Raw genomic sequence first — 24218 nt, 5'->3', positions numbered from 1 at the left:
TCTGATCTTGGATTTTATGATTTACAGTCCTTGGATCACATGGGTCAGTGTGCTGCTTCGGTGTGGACTTAGCTGACACCTCCCTTAGACGGCTGCTTATTTTAAGTTAAGCCTGTAAGACCCTAGATGCTAGTCTTTCTGACAACCAAGCACCATATGATTTCTGCACTATATTTTGTTATAGCGCCTATATCTTCAGTGATCACCTCATGAGAGCATGTATTGAGCCAGGACGTATCATAAGAACTAACTGTTCTTAGATTAGGGAATAATTCCTCTTCTTGTGCCTCAGAAATGCCAGTATCTCTTCTCCTGATGATTGCCTGTGATTGCCAGGTTTCTTCTCTCCCTCTTTGGGCTTTTAAAATTGTACTCATTCATTTTTTGAGTCCTCAGGCCACACACTGTTCATGTGGCAGCCACTCACCTAAAAGTCGAAGGTTGGGTTCACCTAAGTTGCTGCGGAAGAAAGGCCTGGTGGCCTGTTTAAGAAAGCAACCATTGAACACTCTTGAGGCAGAACTCTACCCCGACTCACCTGGGTCACTGAGTTGGAATCAACTCATTGGCAACCGTTGGGGGGGGGGTTGGGAGGAACTGATATTTACATAAATGTTGTGTACTGGTTAAGCTGTAGCCCAGCCTCATCCCAGAATTGCAGTGTTTAATGTAGCAGCAAAACAGGCAGAGGCAGGGATCATTCTACCTCAGAACCAGAGTGTTTGCACCACAGAAATTCAAAACAAAAACCTCACTGTCATCGAGTCGGTTCCAACCCATAGCAACCCTGTGGGACAGAGTAGATCTGCTTCTGTGGATTTCTGAAACTGTAAATCTTACAGGATTAGAAAGCCTCGTCTTTCTCCAGCAGAGCAGCTGGTGGTTTTGAACTGCTGACCTTGCACTCCGTAAACAATATCATGCTTCCTGTTAGATGGCCTATACGTAAACAGATAGGCCGGAGACAGAAGCAGGCCTTCCCTAACCCCTAGGAGGAAGCCACTCGGATTTTGCTGGCTACATTATCTTCTACTGAGAGACTCTGGTGGTGTAGTGGTTACAATAAGGGCTGCCAACCGCAAGGTCACAGTTCAAATCCGCCAGTGGTTCTGCAGGAAAAGGACAGGGCTTTCTACTCCCGTTTAAGAGTTACAGGTTTGGAAACTCTCAAGGGCAGTTCTACTCTGCCCTATAAGGTCGCTGTGAGTCAGAATCAATTCGATGCCAGTGAGTTTTGGTGTTTCTGGTACTTCTTGACTCCACATGCCACCAGGCCTGGAAGCCAGGGAGATGGGACTGCACTTCCCCTAGTAAGTTGACCGTTTGCTCTTCTCCCTGTTTGAGTCCAGGTAAACCGTACAATTTTCGCTTGCAGGCCCTCCATTGTGCATGTGCACCAATCCTGACCTTTGGCACAGAACTCTTCCTAGGCTGGGCCCAGGGCACCAGAACCAACTCTGACTCACGGCCACCCCATGTGTGTAAGAGTAGACCTGTCCTCAGGAGAGTTTTCAGTGGCACATTGTTGGGGAGTAGATTGCCAGACTTTTCTCCTGAGCCACCACTGGTGGCCTTGAACCTCCAACCTTTGGTTAAGAGCTGAGTGCGAACTGATTGTACCACCCAAGGTCTCTGGGCGTGAAGTAGTGGGGGAGTGTCAAGCTGGCATCTCCGCCCAGCTGCTCCCTAAAAGTACTTTTGCCCGGGCCCCTCACCTGGGGTCCGCGAGGGATGCAATCTCACCGAATTCAGCGAGGGGTGCAATCTGCCACCTGGGTCACATGACCCTGGCCTGCCTGAGGGCCAGAGGTGTGTGTCAGGTGGAAGCCACTGGCTGAGTGGGATGGAATGATAGGCCAGGCGGGGGCATGACGGGATGGGAGGAGCCTGGGTGTGCCTGCAGCCGCTCAACAGGGCTGGTTTTACATTAACGAGCACATTTTAAGGGCAAATCTTTGGCCTGAACCTTGGCAAAATGAACCTTTTGGCTACCAAGGTCACAGCTGCCTAGCGTGCCAGCAGATCCCATGCCAAGTTGGGCTGGAATCATAGGCTGACCAGCCTTTGAGCTGTCGTCCAGACTCCAGCTCAGGCACTGTGTTCAAGTGCAGGGCAACCGCGGGGCCAGGCATGGACTTCAGGGCCTGTGGGCTTATTCGGGGTTCATCCTCAGAGGGGAAAGGAGCCATCTTGCTGTGTTTTCTTTGCATGCCGCAAGCCTCCGCATTATCACCCCTTGCTCGCCCTCCCAGAGATGCCTCCTCCTCAGGTCAAGGCTCGCTAAGAGTTGACAAGCGGACATAATAATCATGAGACCTCTTAGATCTTGCCACGTGGCTATTGCTGGTGTGGTCAGGGGGCTGGAGTTGAGTTTCAGCCCCCAACAAATGTCGCAGCAAACCCTCCTTGCACTGGCAAACGTGCTGCACGAGACCGCCTGGAAAGGTCACTGTGCGCTCTGAGGGGGGCCTGCCCTGAGCCAGGGATTTTCAGTTACATGTGAAAGTTGCGCATCGACGAAGAGTCCACGTGTCCGAATGGCGGTGCTGGAGGAGAGTACTGAAAGTACCACGGATGCCCGAAGGACAAACAGATCTGTCTTGGAAGAACTGAAAGGCATGTTCCTTAGAGGCAAGGCTGGCGACACTGTGGACGTGTTGCCCTGGAGACCTGGCCCTGGAGAAGGGCGTCATGCGTGGTAAAGCAGCGGGGCCATCCATGAGGTGGACGGACACAACGGCTGCAACTGTAGGCTCAAGCACAGGAACAAGTGTGAGGACGGCGTGGGGCCGGACAGTGTTCTGTTCTGTTGGGTTCAGTTCTGTTGTACACAGGGTCGCTGTGAGTTATAACTGACCCAACGGACGGTACCTAACAACAGTAACGGCAGTCTCATGCCCCAGAGGATGACAGTCTACAGGAGCAGAGCACCGGGTCCTTTCTCCCCCAGAGCCGGCAGGTGGAGTCAGCCCCGACCACCCCACCCCCTCTGGCAGTGAGTGACTGAGCCCTGAGCTGTTGCTTAGAGATCAGGGTCCTGCGTTACCATTTACCACTTCCCCTTAGATGGGCAAGTCGGAAGGCATGAAACATAAATACCCTTCTTGGGAAACTCAGGTGGCTCAGCTGCCATGTGCCAGACTCTGTCTGGATATGCAGATTTACCAGGGCATGTCAACAAGCTTGAGGGAAATGAAAAGGTCATGGGATTTTTTCCTGAGAACTTTTTGAAGCCTCCGTGGAAAGGCTAGTGAGTCACTGAGGTAGTTAGTTTACTGTGCCAACCTGGCCGAGAAACATGTGGGGTTAATTGAAGGGCAGAGGGATAAATGATTCGGTGAGCCTCGCCTTTCGAGTTCTCGGGTCTCTTGCTTTCTGATGGTCAGAACAGGGTGCAGCTGCCTCAGTCAGCTCCCTGCTTCCCTGGCAAGGCTCACTTCCTGCAAGACATCCCCAAGGAGAAGCCACATGGACCTACCCCGAGACAGCCCTAGGTGCTGGTGCAGCCCTGCGGAGACCCCTGCCAGTGCTGAGATGCTTACACGTTCACTGATTGGGCTTTCCTCCTGCAGTCGCCATCATTGCATGTGTTTTGTCAGATGGAGGAGGACTTTGTAGATTGGCGTCGGACATATGGGCTAATGTAATGTTGGACTTGTGGGCTTGGGCAGCACTGGGCTGGGATGTTTTCTTTATGTGCACTTAACATTCATATAAAACTCTCATACATATGAGTTTCTGTGGATTTGTTTCTCTAAAGTACCCAGACTAACACCGTCACAATGCCTATCTTCAGGAAGACGCCAGCCTGGCGAGAGGCAGAGACAGAAAGGGCTTTAATCCAGTACAGCCTGAGGGGAGCTGTGGTTCTGTTGCTGGGGGGTGTGCAAGGAGGGAAGAAGGGGGAAACCAGGAAGTCTTCACCTAGGTGCATCCAGGAAGGCTTTCTGGAAGAGGTGGCATGTGAGTTGGAAAAACAGGAAGAAGTCCAAAGAGAATAACAGATTTATAGGTATAATTTACTGTGTGCCGCGCAAGTCACTTAATTCCAGATGTGGAAATCGATACTGAAAGGTGGCTAGCTGGCCAGTTGGCAGGCAGGGTGTGAACTCAGGGCTGGGTCACTCTGGGGCCCAGCTCTCCGGCCCTGCGTGAGGTCCATCACCTACCCGAGTGTCAGGCTATCTTGCTCGTCTGTGTCCACCTGCTCCCAACCTCCTTCCTTGCAGGAGGTCCTGCTGGTGCTCTGTGGCATCCGGAGGAGAAACTGGGTGAGGGAGCACCCTTTCCCTCCCCGACCCTGACCACATGTCCAGAGGAACGAGGGGTTAGGGTGTTGTGTGTGGTTGTGTCTGCTGGTTGTGGTTCTTTGGTGGTTTGGGCTGGGCTGGGGAGGGAGTGATCCCGGTCACATAAAGTGGTGTGTTGGGGGGAGAGTTTCCACCTGCCCCATGCTTCCCGGCATCAACCTGCTGCAGACCTAGCACCTGGCCCACCAGACAGGAGGACCCCTGCGCAGCCCCCCTCCCGCCCCGTTCGCCCAGCTCACCGTCTGCTTCTCCCGTCCTCCCCGTCTCCATCGGGCCTCAGAGATCTCAACAGCAGAAAATGGCCATCTTTTTCTGGGTGGGATGGTGCTGCCAGGGAAGTGGAAGGTGCCCATTAAGGTGCCACAAGATGCCCTCGAGGGAGAGGGGCTTCCAAGATCCTTACTTCAAGACCGCAAGTGGAAATCCACAGATCAAAGGCCCTGTCAGCCTCCAGCAAATCTTGGGGCTAGTTTTCCAAGCAGCTTCAGTTGGATGACCGGTCCTCCGGCCACCATGAGGCCATCACTCCCTGGGGCTTAGTCACACTTTAGAGGTCTGAGGCAGACATCCCAGGCAGGCGCACATTCACCTTCCGGGAAAGGGTTCAATTTGCTCAACTTACGTAAATCCAACCCCCTTGTTTTTTATGTCACGATTTCACTCAAGGAAAGCCTAGTTTTACAGGTACCTAAAATGATGTTCACAGAAGCCAGTACGATCGTGTGTGCCACGGTGGTGGCAGGGCAGTGGTAGAATCCTCACCTTGCACAGGAGACTGCGTTCGGGTGCTTGCTCAGCGCACCATAAGCACAGCCTTCTGGCAGTGGGGGCTTGTGAGGGGCTACTGAGCAGGTTTCCGTGGAGCATTGGACTAGGATGCAGAAGAAAAGCCTGGAGATCTGCTTCCAGAACTCATCCAGTGAAAGCCTCGCGGAGCTCAGCGGTCACATCTGCAGTCCATCATGAGGACCAGGCAGCAACCCCTTCCGCTGCGGAGGAGTTGCCCTGCGGCAGGGCCATCTTCTCAGCCGGCCGTTCCTGTCAGCCTAACAACATGCTACCTGGTCGGCATTTTTAGCATTCCTATAAGGTCGCGTGCGGAGAGCTGGGAACGTGGCTGCTCGCTGCAAGGTGGGCAGCTTGCCATCACCAGCCGCTCTGAGGGAGAAAGATGGCGCTCTTGAGTCCGATACAGAGTTAGGAAATCTGCAGCTCACAGGGGCAGTTCTGCCCATCCTATAGGATTGCTGTGAGTCGGAATCGACTCAAGGACAGTGTTTAGGAAAACATTGTTGGCGCGGTGGGTTAAGTATTCAGAAAGAGCAGCCGCTCCTCAGGAGAAAATTGAGACGTTCTACTCTGGAAAGGTGACTAACAAGTTAGAAAGTTAAAGCAAAGAGCTAGAAACCCACAGGGGCAGCCCCCCGCCCCATCCGGTAGCTAGGAGTCAGAACCAACCAGATGGCAGGCGTTTGGGGTTCATAGGGGCTTGGGTGGTTTCACAGGCCTGGAAAAGATGTGGGGGTTCTCTGAGGCTACTCCCTGAGACTCGATTCTGTCCCTTTGTTTTTAGAGAAGCTAACAGTCAAGGCTGGCCGTGTTGCAATCCTCTTTTTCCCACTGTGGGACTTCCTTTTTTTTTAATTATAGTGACTTCTTTTTTAAAAAAAATCATTTTATTGGAGGCTCATACAACGCTTATCACAAGCCACACATCCATCCATTGTGTCAAGCACATTTGTACATTTGTTGCCATCATCATTCTCAAAACATTTTCTTTCTACTTGGGCCCTTGGTATCAGCCCCTCCCTCACAAACCCTTGACAATTATAAATTATTATTATTTGTTCATGTTTTACACTGTCTGGCATCTCCCTTCACCCACTTTCTGTTGTCCATCCCCTAGGAAGGAGGTTATATGTAGATTGTTGTGATCAGTTCTCCCTTTCTCCCCTACCTAATCTCAGTATTGATCTTGAAGGGTTTTTCTGTCCCGGATTCCCTGTGTTTCCAGCTCTTATCTGTACCAGTGTACATCCTCTGGTTTAGAGGGTTTCTAAGGTAGATGGCCGCTTGTTTACTTTCAAGTCTTTAAGACCCCAGATGCTATATCTTTTGATAACTGGGTCCCATCAGATTTCTTCACCACATTTGCTTATGTACCCTCTTTTTCTTCAGCAATCGTGTCAGGAAGGTGAGCATCACAGAATGCCAGGTTAATAGAACAAAGTTTTCTTGCGTTGAGGGAGTACTTGAGTAGAGGCCCAATGTCCATCTGCTACCTTAAAACTAAACCTGTAACTACATGTACATAGGTCTATTTCCCCATCATCATATATAAAGATATTTACATATGTGCATGCCTGTATTTAGACCTCTATAAATGCCCTTTGCCTCCTAGTTCTTCCCTCTATTTGCTTTTACTTTCCTCTTGTCCCACTATCAGGCTCAGCCTTCATTTGGGTTTCAGTAATTCCTCTCGGCTACATTACCCTTGATCAAGGCCTACCAGGCCTCCTACACCCTCCTGACCACCGATTTTAGATCACTTGTTCCCTTGTCCCTGGGGTTGTTAACACCCACTTCCTTTTCCCCCTCCTCTCCCTCTCTCATGTCTCCCTGGAACCAGTCAGTTCCATGGTTTTCTCCTCCAGATTGTTTTTCCTGCCTGTCTTATCTAGATAGACCTGCAGAGATAATAATAAGGACAAAAAACAAAGCAGAGCAAAACAAAGCAACAAAAGAAAACAGAACAACAACAAAAATAAAACCAAAGACATAAAAAAGAAAAGCCTGTAAATAGTTCAAGGTCTGTTGCTGACCTTTAGGAGTTTTTTCTGGTTGAGTCTGATGGGGTGCCAAGCCCTGGCCCCAAAGTCTATTTTTGGTATTCTCTGGGGACTTCATTGCTCTGCTCCTCGTGCTGTTCTGTTGCACGCCCTTAGTGTTTTGCCTCGATGTGGTGGGGTCAGATGGGATGCACTTCCCTCACAGTGTGGCGCTTTCTATAGCTAGTGTAGACCTCCCTGTTGCTGATAAGCGGCTCTGCCAGCTTCAGAGCCGCTTCTGCGGCTCCTCTGTGCGTCGTGCCCTGCACCCAGCATTCCCACGCAGGAGAGGCAGGAACCCACACTCGCCCTGCTGTTCTTGCTTTGTAGCGCACACCAGCTGTCGCTTCATAAGGTCCATGTCTTGAGCTTTGGGAGGTATGCAGGGGCACATTTAAAAGTTCCCAGCGCCGAGTTTTAGCCTGCTGTCTTCCCATCTGAGAAACCAGTCCAGTCAGGTGCATACAGTGGGTGGGGGCCCCACACTCACCCTGCCCGGTCCTTCACTGCAGCCTGTTTCATAATCCTGAGGCAGGATGGAAGCCAATGTTGATACGAACACATGGCCCTGCCTGTCAAAACCTGCCCTCCGTAAGCAAACACTTGGAGAAAATGAGCCACTGGGCCTGTGTGGTCAGGAGCATAGTCTCATGACATGCCAAGGTCAATTGGCATAATGCGTAGTTTACAAAAAACATTCAGGGCCTAGGGCAGTGGTTCTCAACCTCCCTAATGCCTCCGCCCTTTCATACAGTTCCTCATGTTGTGATGACCCCAACCGTAAGATTATTTTCATTGCTACTTCATAACTGTCATTTTGGTGCTGTTATGAATAAAAGGGTCGTTCAACCGCCCCCCCCAAGGGGTCTTGACCCACAGGTTGAGAAGTGCAGGACTAGGGTCTTCAAAGCTCACCAGCAGCCCCGTACATAAGGTGCAACTGTTGTTGTCTCCCTATTCGGAAGAAAGGAATGTGCTGAAATTGAAGACACTATTGCATACAGTGAACAAACAGACGACCCATCAAACATCAGTGTCCACCACCCTGAGACCAGAAGAACTAGATGGTGCCCCACTACCACTACCACGTGCTCTGAGGGGGAATCACACCGGCCCTGGATAGAATGGGAGAAAAATATGGAGCAAAACCCCAAATCATAAAGACGACCAGGCTGACTGGTCTAGAGAGGCGTGGAACCCCTGAGACTATGGCCTTTAGTCACCCTTCGACCGTCTAGAAATGAGTTCGGGTGCTGACCAGAGGATTGGGTTCGCCCCGGTGCCTCAGTTTTCAGCAAAACAGCAGCGAGATCTCTAGGAAACAATAACCGGAGGAAGGCACGCACACCTCAGAACCATCAACCACAGTGAGGAAAGGGCAACATTTACGCCCAGGAAAACATTCAGAAGGGTTTACAAAGAAGGTGGGGGGGTGGACAAGAAGCACAGGGAGGACGTGGGACAAGTGATGAGCCACTGAGGGGATCACAGTGAATGAGTGGAAGCAAAAGGTGTATGAACTGTTGACGGCAAAGCTGAGGCTCTGCCCTGTAAGCCTTCACCTAATTCACAATAAAAAGTTAAACAGACACACAGTGCTGCCGCAGAAAATAGTTTACCTTGATCAACATGCAACTTCCAACCTGCCCCATTTCTTTTCAATGCTCAGGAATAGTTTACCAACGACATTGGGAAATCGGAGTTACTACTTGACTTCCACAAAAGCTATTCTGTTGTCCCAAGCTGAGTTCTACCCCCAGCCCTTTCTCCTCTGCCTCTGGGAGAGCTGAGGAAGGGAGGGGTGCTGGTGTGTGTCTTGCCTCAAGGGCAGGGAGAGTTTAAGAGTCAGACAAAGGCCTGGTGGAGCCCCAGTGATGTCAAGAAGCCAAGGGAATATGGCAGGCTAAGTTGACAGTGTGAGTGTAATTGATTCTGCCACAAATGAGAATTGTACCAGAAGGTAATTAAATACAGGAAGTCAAAGCCTTCCTGCTTTCAGCAGGGGCACTGACTCCGAGCCTAGATGTGGTAAAAGCAGTAAGCAGCATTAATTTAATTGCATGAACCTAATCTGTGAATAATCTCCGTGAATAACCTCTAATAAGTAAGCATTAAGTTGACAGACATTGAAAAGCACTCAGTAACTTAATCCCCCCAGCCCCCCATCAAACCCACCAGACCTCGGGCAATTTACAGCATCCAGGGTGACTAGAAAGTGATCCACAGGTATACCTGGTTCTGCTGTGCATACGCTCTTGCATTAGCGGTTGACACCATGGCAATATTTATATTAAAATGACTATTTCCTCCCAATTTCATGGATGCCTTTGTACATCCTAGGGTGGTAGATGATGACAACGCATTTCTTTGTGTTTCTTTGCTGGGTAAGTTGATCCACGGAGAGCAACATCTGAGTGGGCACAAGTCACTGGATGCTGGAGACTGTCGGCGACCAGCCTCTAAAGCAGAAGCCCTGGTTTGTAGTGAATGCTTGTGGTAATTACATAATCTGGTGTCAACTTGAGACTTAAGAGTGAAGGGGTGGAATTTAGCGTGTCAATCAAGTTGCAGCTTGATGACCACATTTGGAGCCACTAAGAAGATAAGTAGTTCACTAGAAGCCAGACACACATACTCTCCCTGCAAGACATTCCTGTGGAAAAACCGCATGGAGCTGTGCTGATTAAACCATGCTGAAGGAGCCACCTGGAGATCCACACCAGCGCAGAGATGCTTCTACCACCACTGGATCCACAAGACTTTCCACCCACTGGCCTGTGATCTTCCTGCATTCGGTGTCATTGCATATATTGCGTGAGTCTGAAGAGAATTTATAGATTGGTATCGGACATATGGCTAATATTGGACTTATGGACTTGATCTGCACTGGGCTGGGATGTTTTCTCAATATTCCATTGCTCTTATATATAAAACTCTTTCTTATACGTGTATGAGTGTCTCCCTAGATTTGTTTCTGTGGTCATTCCGGACTAACCCAATGCTCATTACCATGGTGTAAACACTACCTGGCAACCAATTCAAGCTAATAGCATGATGTCACTGGATGCCTTGTTGGGAAGACATGCACCGTTGGCTCGGTGAGCCGGTCCACTCTGGCACTCAGTCAGGGCTTCAGAGACTTCAGTGGTCACTGAGGACCCGCTTGGTGCCCTGGGAATCATGAACTAACTCACGGGCCCAGTTCAACCACTGAATCCCTCCATTACCTCTTGTTGTTAGGTACCACTGAGTCAGTCCTGACCCCTAGTAACCTGACGTACCATGGAACAAAGCGTTGCCCAGTCCTGCCGCATCCTCACAGCTGTTCTCGTGTTTGCGACCACTACTGCAGTCACTGGGTCAGTCCATCTTAACGGGCCTTCCATTTTTCACTGCCCCTCTACTTTAGCAAGCTTGACGTCCTTCTCCAGGAAATGGCCCCTCCTGATACCGTCCACAGTATGTGAGAAGTCTCTCCATCCTCGCTTCTAAGGACCATTCTGACTGTCCTTCTTCCAACACGGATTTGTTTGTTCTTTTGTTTGTCTGTGGTATTTTCAATATTCTTCACCAGCAGCGCCATTCAAAGGCATAGAATCTTCAGTCTCCCTTATTCAGTGTGTGTCTTTCACATGCCCATGAGGCCATTAAAGATTCCCTGAGCTGGGTCCGACTCACCTTAGTCCTCAAAGTGACAGCCTTGCTTTCCAGCACTTTAATGAGGTCTGGGGCAGCAGCTCCACGCAGTGCACTCACTGTCTTTACATCTCTTGACTGCCGCTTCTGTGAGCATTGATTGGGGGCCCAAGCAAGACAAAATCCTTGAGAATTTCCACCTTTTCTCCATTTGTCGCGATGTTGCCTATTGGGCCGGCTGTGAGGACTTGGCGTGGAGTTGTCATCCATCCTGAAGGCGACAGTTCTTGATCTTTGTCAGCAAAGGCTCCTAGTCCTCCTCACTTTTAGCAGGCAAGGTTGTGTCCTCTGTTCGTAGGTCGGCAATTTTTGAAATGTTGACCCCCCCCCACCTATGACATACACATGAGCCCCGTGTGGCAGTGCTTCAACTGCTTAGCTGCTAACCAAAAGGCTGGTGGTTCAAACCCACCAGCTGCTCCCTAGCAGACAGATGTGGCAGTCTGCTCCTAAAGACGAACAGCCTTGGAAAGCCGATGGCACTGTGTGACTCTGGCTGACAGGGTCATTGCCTGCTTGTGAGACCTTGGGTAGTGGTTCAGATGGCCTTATTTTAGTGATCATCGCCAGTTTGCTTAGCGGGTTTGTTGTTGTTTTGTTTGGGTTTGTTTGTTTGAGATGAGATAGAACAGAGTACAACAAAAGGAAATGAGGGGGAGAGCAGCTCTCAGAATGCAACCCACATGTTTCAGTGATAGATGGTGAGTGGAGGGGTAGCTAGCTGATAGATACATGGATGGATAGACATGATGTTTATGTGTATCATAAACTCACTGCCCTGGGGTTCATTCCAACTCAGAGTGACCTTATCAGACAGAGTAGAAGTGCCCCTTGGTTTCCAGCCGTTACAGAAGCAGACTGCCTCAGCTCTCTCCAGGGGGGCAGCTGCGAGGTTCGAATCACGAGCCTGTTGGCTAGCAGCTGGCTGCCTCACGCACTGCCGCACCAGGACTCGTGTGCGTGCAATAGGTGGACCAAACATCTGAAAAGCACCAAGGGCGTCTCGGCGTCCCCCGGCTGCCAAGTGGAGCTCGTTGATCACATCCGGAGAGTGACTCTGAGAAGGCTGGGGTGGGACCCACACCCTTCCTGGTCCCAGTCCAGCCACTTGCAGGAGGGGAACAGTCCGGAACAGACCGGTCTGGCTTAGTCTCTCTGGGAGAGGGTTGCACATTGTGTTTGAAACACATGGGTCTTGACATGCGTGTTTCCCCAGAATGCAGTCATCTCCCAGAAAGAGAGCATTTGGGGGTGCCTCTCAGCCACCACCTGTCTGCATATGCACTTGTTCATAATTCTCACATGTGGGGTTCCACAGGCCCGAGAAGCCACCAGCCTTCCCAGGAAGTCTGCTGTGAGTGACTAGAGGCCGAATGTAAGCATGGACGCGGAGCCAGGCCTGGAGGGAGAACTTGTTTTGAATGACAGGGTGGTTGACCTCCATTAGAGCGTCCTTCCAGCTCTTCCTAAATCTCTCCTGGAAGAAGACACAAGGTCGTACAACCTTTTATGAAACATCCCAGCCCCTACATTTGATCAGGACTGGGACCCTGATCCCCTTATATCTGACTGACTGATTACATCTTGGAAGATGATTACTGGGTCTACTCGTGTATAAGCCAAGTTTTTTCAGCACATTTTTTCTGCAGTTTTTGTCATAAAATTTGGTGTCTCAGCTGATATTCGGGTAGGCTTATACTCGAGTATATACTACATACAGCACATCATCACACAGTTGCCAGTTTGCTTCATTGCATAACTGATAACTGCCAATCCACTGGAAACCATGGCTCAGCCAGGTTGGCACACTTGGGGGAGATACACAATTCAGTCCCTCACACCTTGGTATTGGCATATGATATATATATATATGTATATATGTGTGTGTGTGTATATATATATTGCAGACTTTCATGTAATTGTGTTATATGCCATCAATTCTGACTCTTAGCAACCCCATGTGAAAGCAATGAATTGCCCCCATAGAGTTCTCTGCGATGTCATCAGGCAAGGACTGTGAACCCTCTTCTGCAGATAAGAGAACCGATCCTCAGGAAGCACCTTCCTGAGATTGCACAGCTTAACGGACACTAGACTCCAGCCCCACCTTCTGACCTAGGCCTCTGCTCAGCCAGTAGCTTCCCTGGAGCCTTGTGCTGTGGTTAAAGCAGCTTCCTGAGGAAGAAACCAGCGTGTTCTGGAATCATGTGTGCCTTGCCAAGCACCGACCCAGAATGGCAGATACACTACTTTACCTTCATCTCCTCACGGGGACTGTGGGGCGAAGACTATATGGGGGGCTAGTTGTGTGGGTTCAATGAGATCATGCTGCCACATGAAAGGAGCACTCTGTTGCTGTGATTGCTAAGCGTTTGGCTGCTAACGGGAAGGTTGGCCATTGGAGCAACCCTGGAGAAACCCGTGACAACGTGCCTCCATCAATATTGCACCCCAGAGGCATTATGGAGCAGGCCATCTCTATCACTGAGCAACACTACATAAAAGTCTGGAAGGACATACATTCATAGATCAGATGCTATCGCAAGGTATCATGGGTTGACTCGTGTGCCCCACATCCTCCCAAAAAATGTGTCAACTTGACTGGTCATGAGTCTCATAATTTAGCAGTTTTATAATGGTATAGTCACCCACCCGCCCCCCCCTCCCCCATGACCTGATCTGATGTGATCAGCCAATCAGATGTAAGGATGTGAGAGTCACACTCTTACTCAGGTCACAGCTTGGATCCGGTATAAGGCAAGTTTCTGAGTTTCCCTGGGGTGTGGCCTGAATCTCCTTGAACCTCATAAGAGGTGAAAGTGAGAGACAAGCAAGTAGAGAACCAAGGACGGTGAGTCTTTGGGCCCATCGTCTCTCGACCAAGAACCTCCTAGATCCATGGGAAGACGCATGCCAAGACACATGGAGATCTCCCAAGAATACCAAACCCGCAGTTGTTGAGAGGGAACACGGCTCTTCTCCCAGTGCGACAGAGCAATGAAGCCTTCCCTTGGAGCCGGTGCCTTGGATTTGAACTTCTAGCACCCTCAGCAGTGAGGGGATACTTTTGTCTGTTGAAGTCATCCATTCATGATATTTCTGCTGCAGCTGCTCTAGACAACCAAGACACAATTATAGTTTTCACTTTGGGGTTTGTTTGGTTTTTTGCCCATGTTTTTGGTCCAACAGTGCGCTGGTAAATGTTTGGCAACCTACTCTCCAAAAGGGGAAAAGAACCACCCTGATTTGTGGTGTCTCCAGTTTTCCCATTTCCCTGGTAAAAATTCCCACCATGGCCAATTATAAGCTACCAGTGTGAGATCACTGAACATAGAGTTGGGAAGAGAAATACACAGTCGGCTCTCATGAGCTGCTGCAGGCCCATCTCGACCCACGATGGCTTTTATTTCAGACTGTGCACTGGATGTTTTCCTTGAGAGGTTCTCGGAAGAGAGAGAGAAAATGATTGAACGGAGTACCTACCATGATGCCTGGTGTTCTGGTTTGCCTCTCTCCCTGCCCTGCCTCTCCCACCCCCAGCTGCCATCAATCTAACCAAACAGGCAGCGGCTCACTAGCCACGTGAAGTGGTGGTCCTCATGCTATCCGAGAGCCAAGGACTCTTACCCTGCTCCCATCTGCCCAGCTCGCAAAGCCTGAGCTACCTGTAAAAGGACCCCTGGTTGATTCACTGGGGAATAATTCAAGCAGACACGCAGGTCCTCGCCCCTTCCACAGAGATGCGCTCTGAGCAGACACGTACAAGGTCGGAACTTCCCTGGAGGGACACCAAGAAAAATCCAAGTTGAGTGCGGGGCCTGGAGTGGGACCCCTCCCGCCAAGGTGACCACCATCTCTGACTAACCTAACCTTTACTTTCAGCTCAGTGATGTAAGATGGGTGTGTGTGAGAGAAAGAATGAGCGGGAGGGAGAGAGAGAAAGAGAGAGAGAAATGGAAGCAGAGGGAGAGCAGTTACAGGCTCTGAAGGAAATTGGGAGTAAGGCATCAAATGAAGTCCTCACAGCCCCCTGACGGGCTATCAAAAATGTCCCATAAAGGCATGAAGGCAAGACACGTCACCACAGTCTACAGTGTCTGTCTTAGCCTCCCCACACTTTGTTGCGGCTTCTGGAATCAGTGCTCAAGAAGGGATTGCAACACCTCCTGTGTGCTTTTAAGTCATTGTGCACTTTTCTTCCTTCGTAGCTTGGCTTATTGTAGAAAGACTTTCAGACAGCTCAGTCAATATTCATTGAATAAGTCCGTTGAGTTCCGACCACCTCCTGTTTTTTTTCCATGTTAAAGGAAGCAGGGATGGGAGGGACCTATATGTCTGAGGTGCACTTAAAAACTCTCTACAAAATGGAAACCTTTATTACGCAAACATCGTAAAGTGTGTTCCTGTAGCTGCCCCCCGCCCCCCGCAGCGTCTCCAGGCCCGGCAGTATTTCCTCCTCTCTAACCGTCCCTGGGAAAGCCAACCCAACTCCCGGACGGACAGCAGTGTTTCTCATCCTCCGGGAATTCAAATTGCCTTCCTTTGAGTGTAAGGAACAAAAAGCAGTTCAAGGGGGCAAGGTCACAACTGTCAGCAGATGCGGGCGGGGGGGGGGGGGTGTCCTAATAAGGTTTCCCAACAAAAGTCACATCATACAGCCCTTGCTGCCGCTGAGGAGTGAGCAGGTGCAGTGTCATGAAGGGCAAAAAGAATCCTTGGTGCAGCTTCCTGCTTACGATCCGTAGCTTGGTGGAATCCTACACTCTCTGATTTGGAGGGCGGGGCCTGACATCTTTCTCGGTTTATCCACCTAAGTACTTCACTCCTTTTTATTCCCAAAGGACACTCCACGGTGGCCCGCCCACCGGGTGCTCCTCAGTTGGTGCACACGTAGGGGGTGGGGGGGGCTTCTACTTTCTGGCCAGTAGGAGTAACAATGCTTTGAACTGGAAGTACCGTGTGTCCGCATAACCGATCTCTTTCTTCACTAATCTTTTCACGGTGCGTGATCTCGCCGCAGCTCATCTTCGCTTAAAAATCCCCAGTAGTTTCATGTTACTCTTAAAATCAAGTTCAACAGCTTTACTTCGGTCTACAAGGCTTACAGGTTCTGGGCCCTCTCCAGCCGCATCTCCCTCCCCCAAACTCCCATCTTGTTCCTGAGTCCCGTTCACGTGCTTCCTCAGATGAGCAGGGGTCCCTGGGTGTGAATATTCCCCCCTGCGCCCCTGGATCTTTTTCTCTCGGACCCCTGCTCATCCTCAGGTCTCAGCTGGGATGCCCCCTCCGCAGGGAAGCCCTCTGCAGCCCCCAGGACTAGATGAGACACCCCCACCCCACGCTTTCCTAAGACGCTGCGCAACATCGCCTTTGAACTTGCCATGAAGTACAGCTCAATCGTTGCTGGTGTCGTAATGACGTTTTCTGCTCCCATGCGCTCCGGAAGAGCGGAGTCGTCACTCTTTTCCACCAGGGACCCTCGGCGCCAGGCACAGTGCCAGCCACTCAAGTAGAGCACGCAGAAGCAGAGAGCAGATGAGTAGTGGACAGGGAGGCTGCAAAGGAAAACTTCCTTTTGCCCTGGCTTCTCCTTCAGGTGGTGGGAAACCCCCAGTGAACTCCGAGGTGGAGATGACACCTCATTCTGTGCCCGATGCCCCCTGCCCAACCAAGAGACCTCTGCTTAAGTAGGAATGGGTCTGGGAGAGTCCCCCCTCATCCTGAACTAGAGAGAGCAGTGGTTCTCAACCTTCCTAATGCTGCGACCCTTTCATACAGTTCCTCATGTGGTGGTGACACCCCCACACACAACCATAAACTTATTTTCATTGCTACTTCATCACTGTGTGTAATTTTGCTACTGTTGTGGACCAGGCGACCCCTGTGAAAGGGTCGTTCAGCCCCCAAAGGGGTTGGGACCGACAGGTTGAGAACGACTGCGGTAGAGCGTCGCTGGATCTCAGCTAGCACTCGGGCTCTCTCAGCGAGACTTCAGGAGCCCTGCATGCGTGACACTCGGAGCGGGCCACCCTGCGCTGAGCAGCCCGTTCTGTGCGGGCAGTGACATTGAGTCTGAGTGGATTGCTTCTCTGAGAGTCGGGGAGCTGTGTTCTGACGGGCTGCATTCCCAGTAGCAGACAGCATTGCATTTGTGTGAGTCTTGTTGGAAACACTGGCCCCAGAAGAGGACACTACCCCTTCTGAGACAGAATTGCTTTTTAAAAAAAAAAAGAAAATCAGAATCATTTGCTGGTGTTTTCATTTCCCCCACAGATATGCACCTGTTCGGCCATTACCCAGCTCATGACGACTTCTACCTGGTGGTGTGCAGTGCCTGTAACCAGGTCGTCAAGCCGCAGGTGTTCCAGTCGCACTGCGGTAAGTGGACCGCTGGCTTGGGGGCTGTGTGTGTGTGTGTGTGTGTGTGTGTGTGTCGGGGACCCAGCTGCAGCCGTCGGGCCTGGGAGAGGCGCCTTCCTTTTGGCTCCTGGCAGGATCTGCTCCTGCGTCGGCCTCCACACGTGCTTGGGGCAGACGGCCTGGGGCAGCTGCCTCCGCTCTGCTCTCGGGGTCGCTACCATAGCGTGCCAGCCCCTCGGCCGGGCTGCTTGGCCTGTCAGAACCAGTAAGAGGAAAGCTGCGTCTTGTTCAGGTAGATGGAACAGGGCTGAAGCCATCCACCTGCCTCTGCGGAGAGAGAAGCGGGGATATGCCTGCGGCTCTCCGGGACCGATGCTGAGGGGCCTGCTTACCGAGCGGTCCGCTGTGTGGGGTGTGCAGTGCTTCTCTGGAAGACTTGGGGGTAGTCTTTAAAAAGTCTGTGGGGACAAGGGAGCCAGATGATAACGGATTTCGCCGTGAACTTTTTGAAGGCCCCTTGTGTTCGGTTTAGTTGATCCACAGAATTCCCAGACCCCCACCCCCATTGGGGTGTGAACCCGGGACAGATCAAGTCCACGAACCGCTCCCTCCGGAACCAATGCACAGCGTTTGACCTGAGACAGAAAGTCACTTCACCTCTCGGGGTGGAAGGTCCCTCATGTTCCCCCGCCCACCGGGCTGTCCTTTGCCGCTGAGCCCTGCAGACGCTGCAGCCACGCCCCCGTGGAAAGCAGGCCAGGTGCCCTCCTCGGTCGTTGAAGGTAGTGTGCGCGGGAAACCGATTGAGGCCGACGTACTGTTGAGCGTGCGTTTGCAAAGCACACACGTTGTCTCTTTCTCAGACTCCCAGTTTCTGGCTCTCCACCGCCCTTTCAGATAAGAATGGATGCTCTCTAATAACCAGGCATAAGAAGCGTGTGGGGAAAAGGCATTACGCTTTTCCGAAAGCTCTTGGAAGCCTCCCTCCGACCTAACCACCCCCCACACACACATGTCCATGGATATGCATGTGTGTTTATATGTAGGCGTGTGTCGTGGGTGCTGTCCATCCAGGCACTCTAGACTGCGCTTGGTGCACGCCATCGGGTCGGTTCTGTTTCATGGCATCCCTGGAGGACGGAGCCAGGCTGCCCGGGAGGGTCTTCTTCGCCGTCCTATTTAAGGACGTCGTCCGCAGTCAGGTGTCTTCTCTGGCAGAGCCCTTGGTGGGTTTGAACTGTCAACCCTTCAGTGAGCAGCTGAGCATTGGACTGGTGCCCAGCTGGAGCTCCATCCCCCGAGCCTGTGCTGGCTGTGGTCTGTGTCTGGGTAAGACGGACAGGCACTGATCTCTGGGTATCATTACAGCGCTGTCTGGCCTGCACTGGAACACAGCAGGCTAGGAAGTACGGTAGAAAGAGCTTGGTGCAGGGCCCCTCGCCGCGCCCACTCTGTGGCTCTGCGCTGCTTGCTGCCTGTCTAGGGGTCTTGGTTTCCTTGGCTCTCTTGGGAGCGGTGGTTGCTGGATGCTTCCCACGCTAACATTTTCATTTCCAGTGCAGGGAGCGTGGAAAGAGCAGGCCGCGCTTGCCTCGTGAGCTGACTTTCTTGCTCAGTGCACTGTAGCAAATGGCCCTCCCCTCCGCCCGGGAGCAAGGCAAGGTCACCCCCCACCCCCGAAGGAGCCAGACCGAGGCTCAGCGGTGGTGCTACTGGCCGAGGTGACTGGTGGGGGAATCAAGAGCAGGACAGTGGTGACATCTCCCACAGCTCGCTGTTCAGCAACTGACGGGGGAGCCTTGTGGCCAATTGCTTCTGTCTGCCTGCTGAGCGCCGCACAGCAGCTGGATGAGCGAGTGCCGGTGCATTCGTTCGTTCACAGGGATGTGCACTGGGGGTACAGAGAGGTGCCTCAACTCTCGTGGGGCTTATGCTCTGTCAGATCCATCTCCGGGAACTTCTCTCATTAGGCAGAGTCTTGAATGGAGGGAACCTGAAAGGGGCCTGGGACCCCACTGCATCCTACAGAATTTGACCAAAGGGCCAGGCTACCGCTAGCCGGAGCAGGAGGCCTCAGGGCCTGGGCACAGCCGCCGCACGTGCTTCCTGCTACCCTGGGCCGTTTGGTGCCGTCTCCACGCCTGAGCTTAGAGGGGGAGCCAAGAGCTTTGTGGCCACCTGCTCTGAGCAGTGACAGCAAATTAGTTTGGGGTGACTGACCTCATCACTTGAATCCCAGTGTCTAATGAGCTTCGCTCCGAGTCAGGTGACAAGCTGCGCTGGAGGACACAGTTACGGCTCAGCAGGGCGCACCCCAGGCACTCAGACATGTACCCCAGTGGTACAGTGGTGTTGTCCAAGGCCAGGAGAAAGCAAGCCAGGGCTCAGAGCACAGCAGCTCTTCGGGGCCAGGGACCACCTCTGGGGTTCCATAACAACACCCCCAGTAGGTTCGTGGTTTTGCTTATTTGACTCGTACTTCATCTGATTGACCTTCATGTTGCATTGCATTGGGTAACTCTACTACGCACATCAGGGAAGTCTTCTTTAAAATGTTGTCAAGCAATGAGGCTGCTTTGAGCACGAAGATGGGTCTGACCCAAGCCATGGTGTTTCCATCACCCCATATGCATGCGGAAGGTGGACATTGAATGGGGAAGACCAGGGAAGAATGGCTGCATTTGAACGATGGGCTGGAGAAGAATTTTGAAAGTATCGTGGACTGCCAAGAGAACAAACAAATCTGCCTTGGAAGAAGTTTATCCAGGATGCTCCTTAGAAGCGAGAATGGGGAGACTTCTCACGGACCTTGGGCATGTTAGGAGAGACCAGTGTCTGGAGAAGGGCACCAGGCTTGGGAAAGTAGAGGGGCAGCGAACAAGAAGCCCCTGCCCAGGACGATTGACACCGGCGGCTGCCACGGTGGGCTCAAACCGAAGAACCATGGTGAGGGCGGTGGGGACCGACCTGGCGGAGTTCCTTTCTTCCGCACCCACTCCACAGCACCTCACCACCACATGAGTGACCTTGCTGCCTCCAGCCGGTCGAAAAGAATGCCGTGTGCCCTGCCCCAGTAACCGCTCACTTGCAGCCAACAGTGCCGAAGGGCTGACTGAGTGCCAGGCAAGGACCTGGCAGCAGGGATGAAGCACTTGGCTGCTAACTGAAGGTGGACGGTTCAAACTCTTCTAGATTAAAGCCTATGAAATCCCCTGGGGCACCTCCTCTCTTGTCGCATGGAGTCACCAGGAGTCGGAACTGGCCCGGTGGCAACAACTGTCAGGCAGCGCCTTCCATTATCTCTGAGCTGGTAACCCTGGCCAGCCCTTCCAAGTAGGTGGCCACATCATGCCCAAGTCACAGTTGAGGGAGGTCGGAGCTGGGCAGGGCAGCCCCAGGGCCTGATCTTGAACTTAGGCAGCGTCTCTGGAGCCTGCAGGTTCAGCCCTGCCCTGCCACCTGGTGTGGAGCCCATGGCTTTCCTGCTCGTTCCCCACGCTAAGGCCCAGCCCCAGACACGTATCGCAAGATGAGGCTTCAGACTGGTTTTCAGAGTAGCAGAGCATGTGTCTGTGTGAAATCGACTCCCAGTCAATAACGCCGAGCAGCAGAGCTGCTGGGGTTGACATTGGGGTGGGAGCTCAAGCCCCCTCCTCCTCACGTCTTCCTGACGTCTCCCTGCTGCCCTCGACCCGCCAGGGCTCCGAAAACACCTTTGAAATGTGTCGGTGTGAAGAGACAAAGAGAACGTGGACAGACAAACCAATTCCCGAGGCTTGCTTCGATCTTAGCATCCATCCCACTCTCTTCTCCTGGGCTTCTTCCCACCTTCCTCGCAAACTTGGGTTTTCTGTGGCTTGCCTTCTCCAATCTCCTGGGACCTACCTGCCTGACCCTGCGTCTCCCACCCCCTCAGCTTGGCCCTGGGAAGCAGCCACTGTGTTCAGTGAGGGGGGACACTGCCTGGATGAGCACTCCTGGGCTCACATTTCAGCTCAGCCTCTGTCAGCCCTGAGACCGCAGGCTTGTTGCCTCGAGAAAGGACAGCGGGTTGAACCACGGGCTCATTCTTGACCCCTGGGGTTAGATTTCTAGGTTTTCAGGATGATGTGGTGGGGGGGCTTGTCCAGGGACCACGTGGATCAAGGCAGCTGTCATGCTCCTGGTGTACTGGTCATTTCCGTTAAACACAAGGGTATTCGATGTCTCGATAGTTGAACCCGTTTTGTTCTGTAGAGAGTCCGCCTCGGGCACCCAGCCAGCCTTGTCCAGCCTCAGCTGGGAAGGTGCTCTGTGCACATCACTGGAAAAACCACTGCAACTATTGATCTCGAGGTTGAAGATAAATGTTAGCCAGTAGGCACATTCGGAAATACGGCATCTGTAACAAGTGAAGCTCGGCTCTGGGGGTGCCTGCCCCCACACATAGCCACTCCCATGCACAAGTACATATGAGGGGGGTTTTCAAAGTTCATGGAAAAGTGGAATTCAGAGGTAATGGGCTTTTCTTTTTCAAGAACTTTTTGAAGCCCCCTCATGTCTGTCTACACACGAGGGGCCTTCGAGAAATTCCACTGCCTTTTAATGCGCGCGCTCACACACACACACACACACACACACACACACACACACACACACGGAGGTATTTGCTTCTGAGGAAATTGATGGTCGCATGACAAGCGGAAGGCCTTACCTTGTGTTTGGGAGTCGAATGATCCTGGGTGAGAATCCTGACTCGAACGCGTGCTTGGCTGTGTGACCTTGGGCAAACTCCTTGACCTTTGTGGGCCCCCTTTGCAAAGTTGCTGCCAGGGCTGGAAATGCCGCTGCCTGGCGCACGGTGAGGGAATAAAGAGCGGGTGGCTACTCTTGTCAATAAAGGAAGGCCTCTTTCCTTTTTATTAACTTGAATGTGTCTTCTGAAAAATGAGGGGAACAATTTGGTCGAGTGCTTCCTGTCTTCCAGTCCGCCCTGTCTCCGGGGCGTGAACTCAGAGGTCAGCCTAGGGGCTTTGCCCGGGATTCATGGCGCACTCCCCACTCTCCCGCAGGCAGGCACTGTCGCCTTGACTGCGATTGCACTTGCTTGACAAATCCTGGTTTGCACTCCCATTAGCTCCAGCGTGGACACAGCACGGGGCTCCAGGTCACCCTGGGCCCCTGCGGAGGGCCGTTCACCCTAGACAGCCCATCGACTGCCCCTAGCTGGGGTCGTCCCAGACACCAGAGCAAGAGCGGCCTCTGCTCAGGAGCCCCTCCACGTGGCGTGGAGGTAGAGCGCCTCCGGGCACCCAGCCTGTGCCACCAACCCATGCTGGCCTCTTGGATCTGCTACCTGCATCTACAACTGTTAAGCCTCTACCCTGGAGAGCTCGGGTTCCAGGGGGTTGCTTTGTTTGTGAAGGTGCTTAGGTGGGTGGCTAAGTTAGAGTCATGGAGAGAGAAAGGAAAGGCCCCATCTCAGGCCCCTGGCCCACTCAGCCGGCACCCCGTCCTCAGCAGCTGGTCATCCTGAGATGTGCTGCCCCGCTGGACTCAGTGTGCAGAGAGCTGACGTCAGCGCCACCACTTGACGGTTGTGTGGCCTCAGGCAGGCTGCTGGGCTTCTCTGTGCCGAAATGTCCATATTCTTAACGTGGCCAGAATGGCTTCTCGCACGAGGTTGTGATAAAAGAAGGAAATCGCATGTGGAAAATACTTACCAATATCTGGGTGGAACAACTGTGTGCTTTTAAAAATAAATGAATAAATAAATAAGCTATCATTGGCCAGATGATAAAGGTACAACAAAGATATCTAGGAAAGTCTTGTCCAAAGAATTCGCACTTAGGATTACTACAGAGTGCAGGATGATGTTGTTTATGGCTCTGTAGGACTGTGGGGCTGTCCTGTGTGCTGTAGGACTGTGGGGCTGTCCTGTGTGCTGTAGGACTGTGGGGCTGTCCTGTGTTCTGTAGGATTGTCCTGTGTGCTGTAGGACTGTGGGGCTGTCCTGTGTGCTGTAGGACTGTCCTGTGTGCTGTAGGACTGTCCTGTGTGCTGTAGGACTGTGGGGCTGTCCTGTGTGCTGTAGGACTGTGGGGCTGTCCTGTGTGCTGTAGGACTGTGGGGCTGTCCTGTGTGCTGTAGGACTGTCCTGTGTGCTGTAGAACTGTGGGGCTGTCCTGTGTGCTGTAGGACTGTCCTGTGTGCTGTAGGACTGTGGGGCTGTCCTGTGTGCTGTAGGACTGTGGGGCTGTCCTGTGTGCTGTAGGACTGTGGGGCTGTCCTGTGTGCTGTAGGACTGTGGGGCTGTCCTGTGTGCTGTAGGACTGTCCTGTGTGCTGTAGGACTGTGGGGCTGTCCTGTGTGCTATAGGACTGTGGGGCTGTCCTGTGTGCTGTGGGGCTGTCCTGTGTGCTGTAGGACTGTCCTGTGTGCTGTAGCACTGTGAGGCTGTCCTGTGTGCTGTAGGACTGTGGGGCTGTCCTGTGTGCTGTAGGACTGTCCTGTGTGCTGTAGAACTGTGGGGCTGTCCTGTGTGCTGTAGGACTGTCCTGTGTGCTGTAGGACTGTGGGGCTGTCCTGTGTGCTGTAGCACTGTGGGGCTGTCCTGTGGGCTGTGGGGCTGCAGGGCTGCCTGTGCATGACCGGCAGACCAGCAGCAGCATCCCTGGTCTCTACCCACTAGATGTGAGTAGCATTCCCCTTCCCACCACGCCACCCCACTCCCCCTCTTTACCCCGGTCATGGCAACCCAAACCATGGATAGACATTGCCAGTGTCTCTTATTGCCCTCAGCTGAGAACCTCTGCCAAAAAATGTACCACTGCCACCCCTCACTTGTCATACCAATGCTTATTTTGAAACTTTCCGAGCCCATGTGTGCGCGCTGGTCTTGGGCCCCGTCATTATGTAGAACACTGTCCTTCCAGCTCCCACAGAGGACCCATTCCCATCGCAAAGCATCAGACCCACTGCCTGCATGTGCTTGCAGCCCTTTCTACCTCAAAAAAACTGTTTCTAAGAAAAATAAATTTTAATT

General features: G+C 52.3%; 1 protein-coding gene across 1 annotated transcript in view; it reads left to right on the top strand.

The window, feature by feature from the left end:
* Window positions 1-24218, top strand: part of ATXN7L1 (ataxin 7 like 1) — a 270151-nt gene that overhangs the window by 83013 nt on the left and 162920 nt on the right. The window contains exon 3 of the mRNA XM_075558531.1: window positions 17108-17212. Within this exon, the coding sequence (XP_075414646.1) occupies window positions 17108-17212 (105 nt within the window). The remainder of the gene's footprint in view (window positions 1-17107; window positions 17213-24218) is intronic.

Source organism: Tenrec ecaudatus, chromosome 9, assembly GCF_050624435.1.
Source record: "Tenrec ecaudatus isolate mTenEca1 chromosome 9, mTenEca1.hap1, whole genome shotgun sequence".
NCBI lineage: Eukaryota > Metazoa > Chordata > Mammalia > Afrosoricida > Tenrecidae > Tenrec > Tenrec ecaudatus.
Note: the sequence above shows the minus strand (reverse complement) of the source record. Positions and strands in the feature narration are given on the sequence as shown.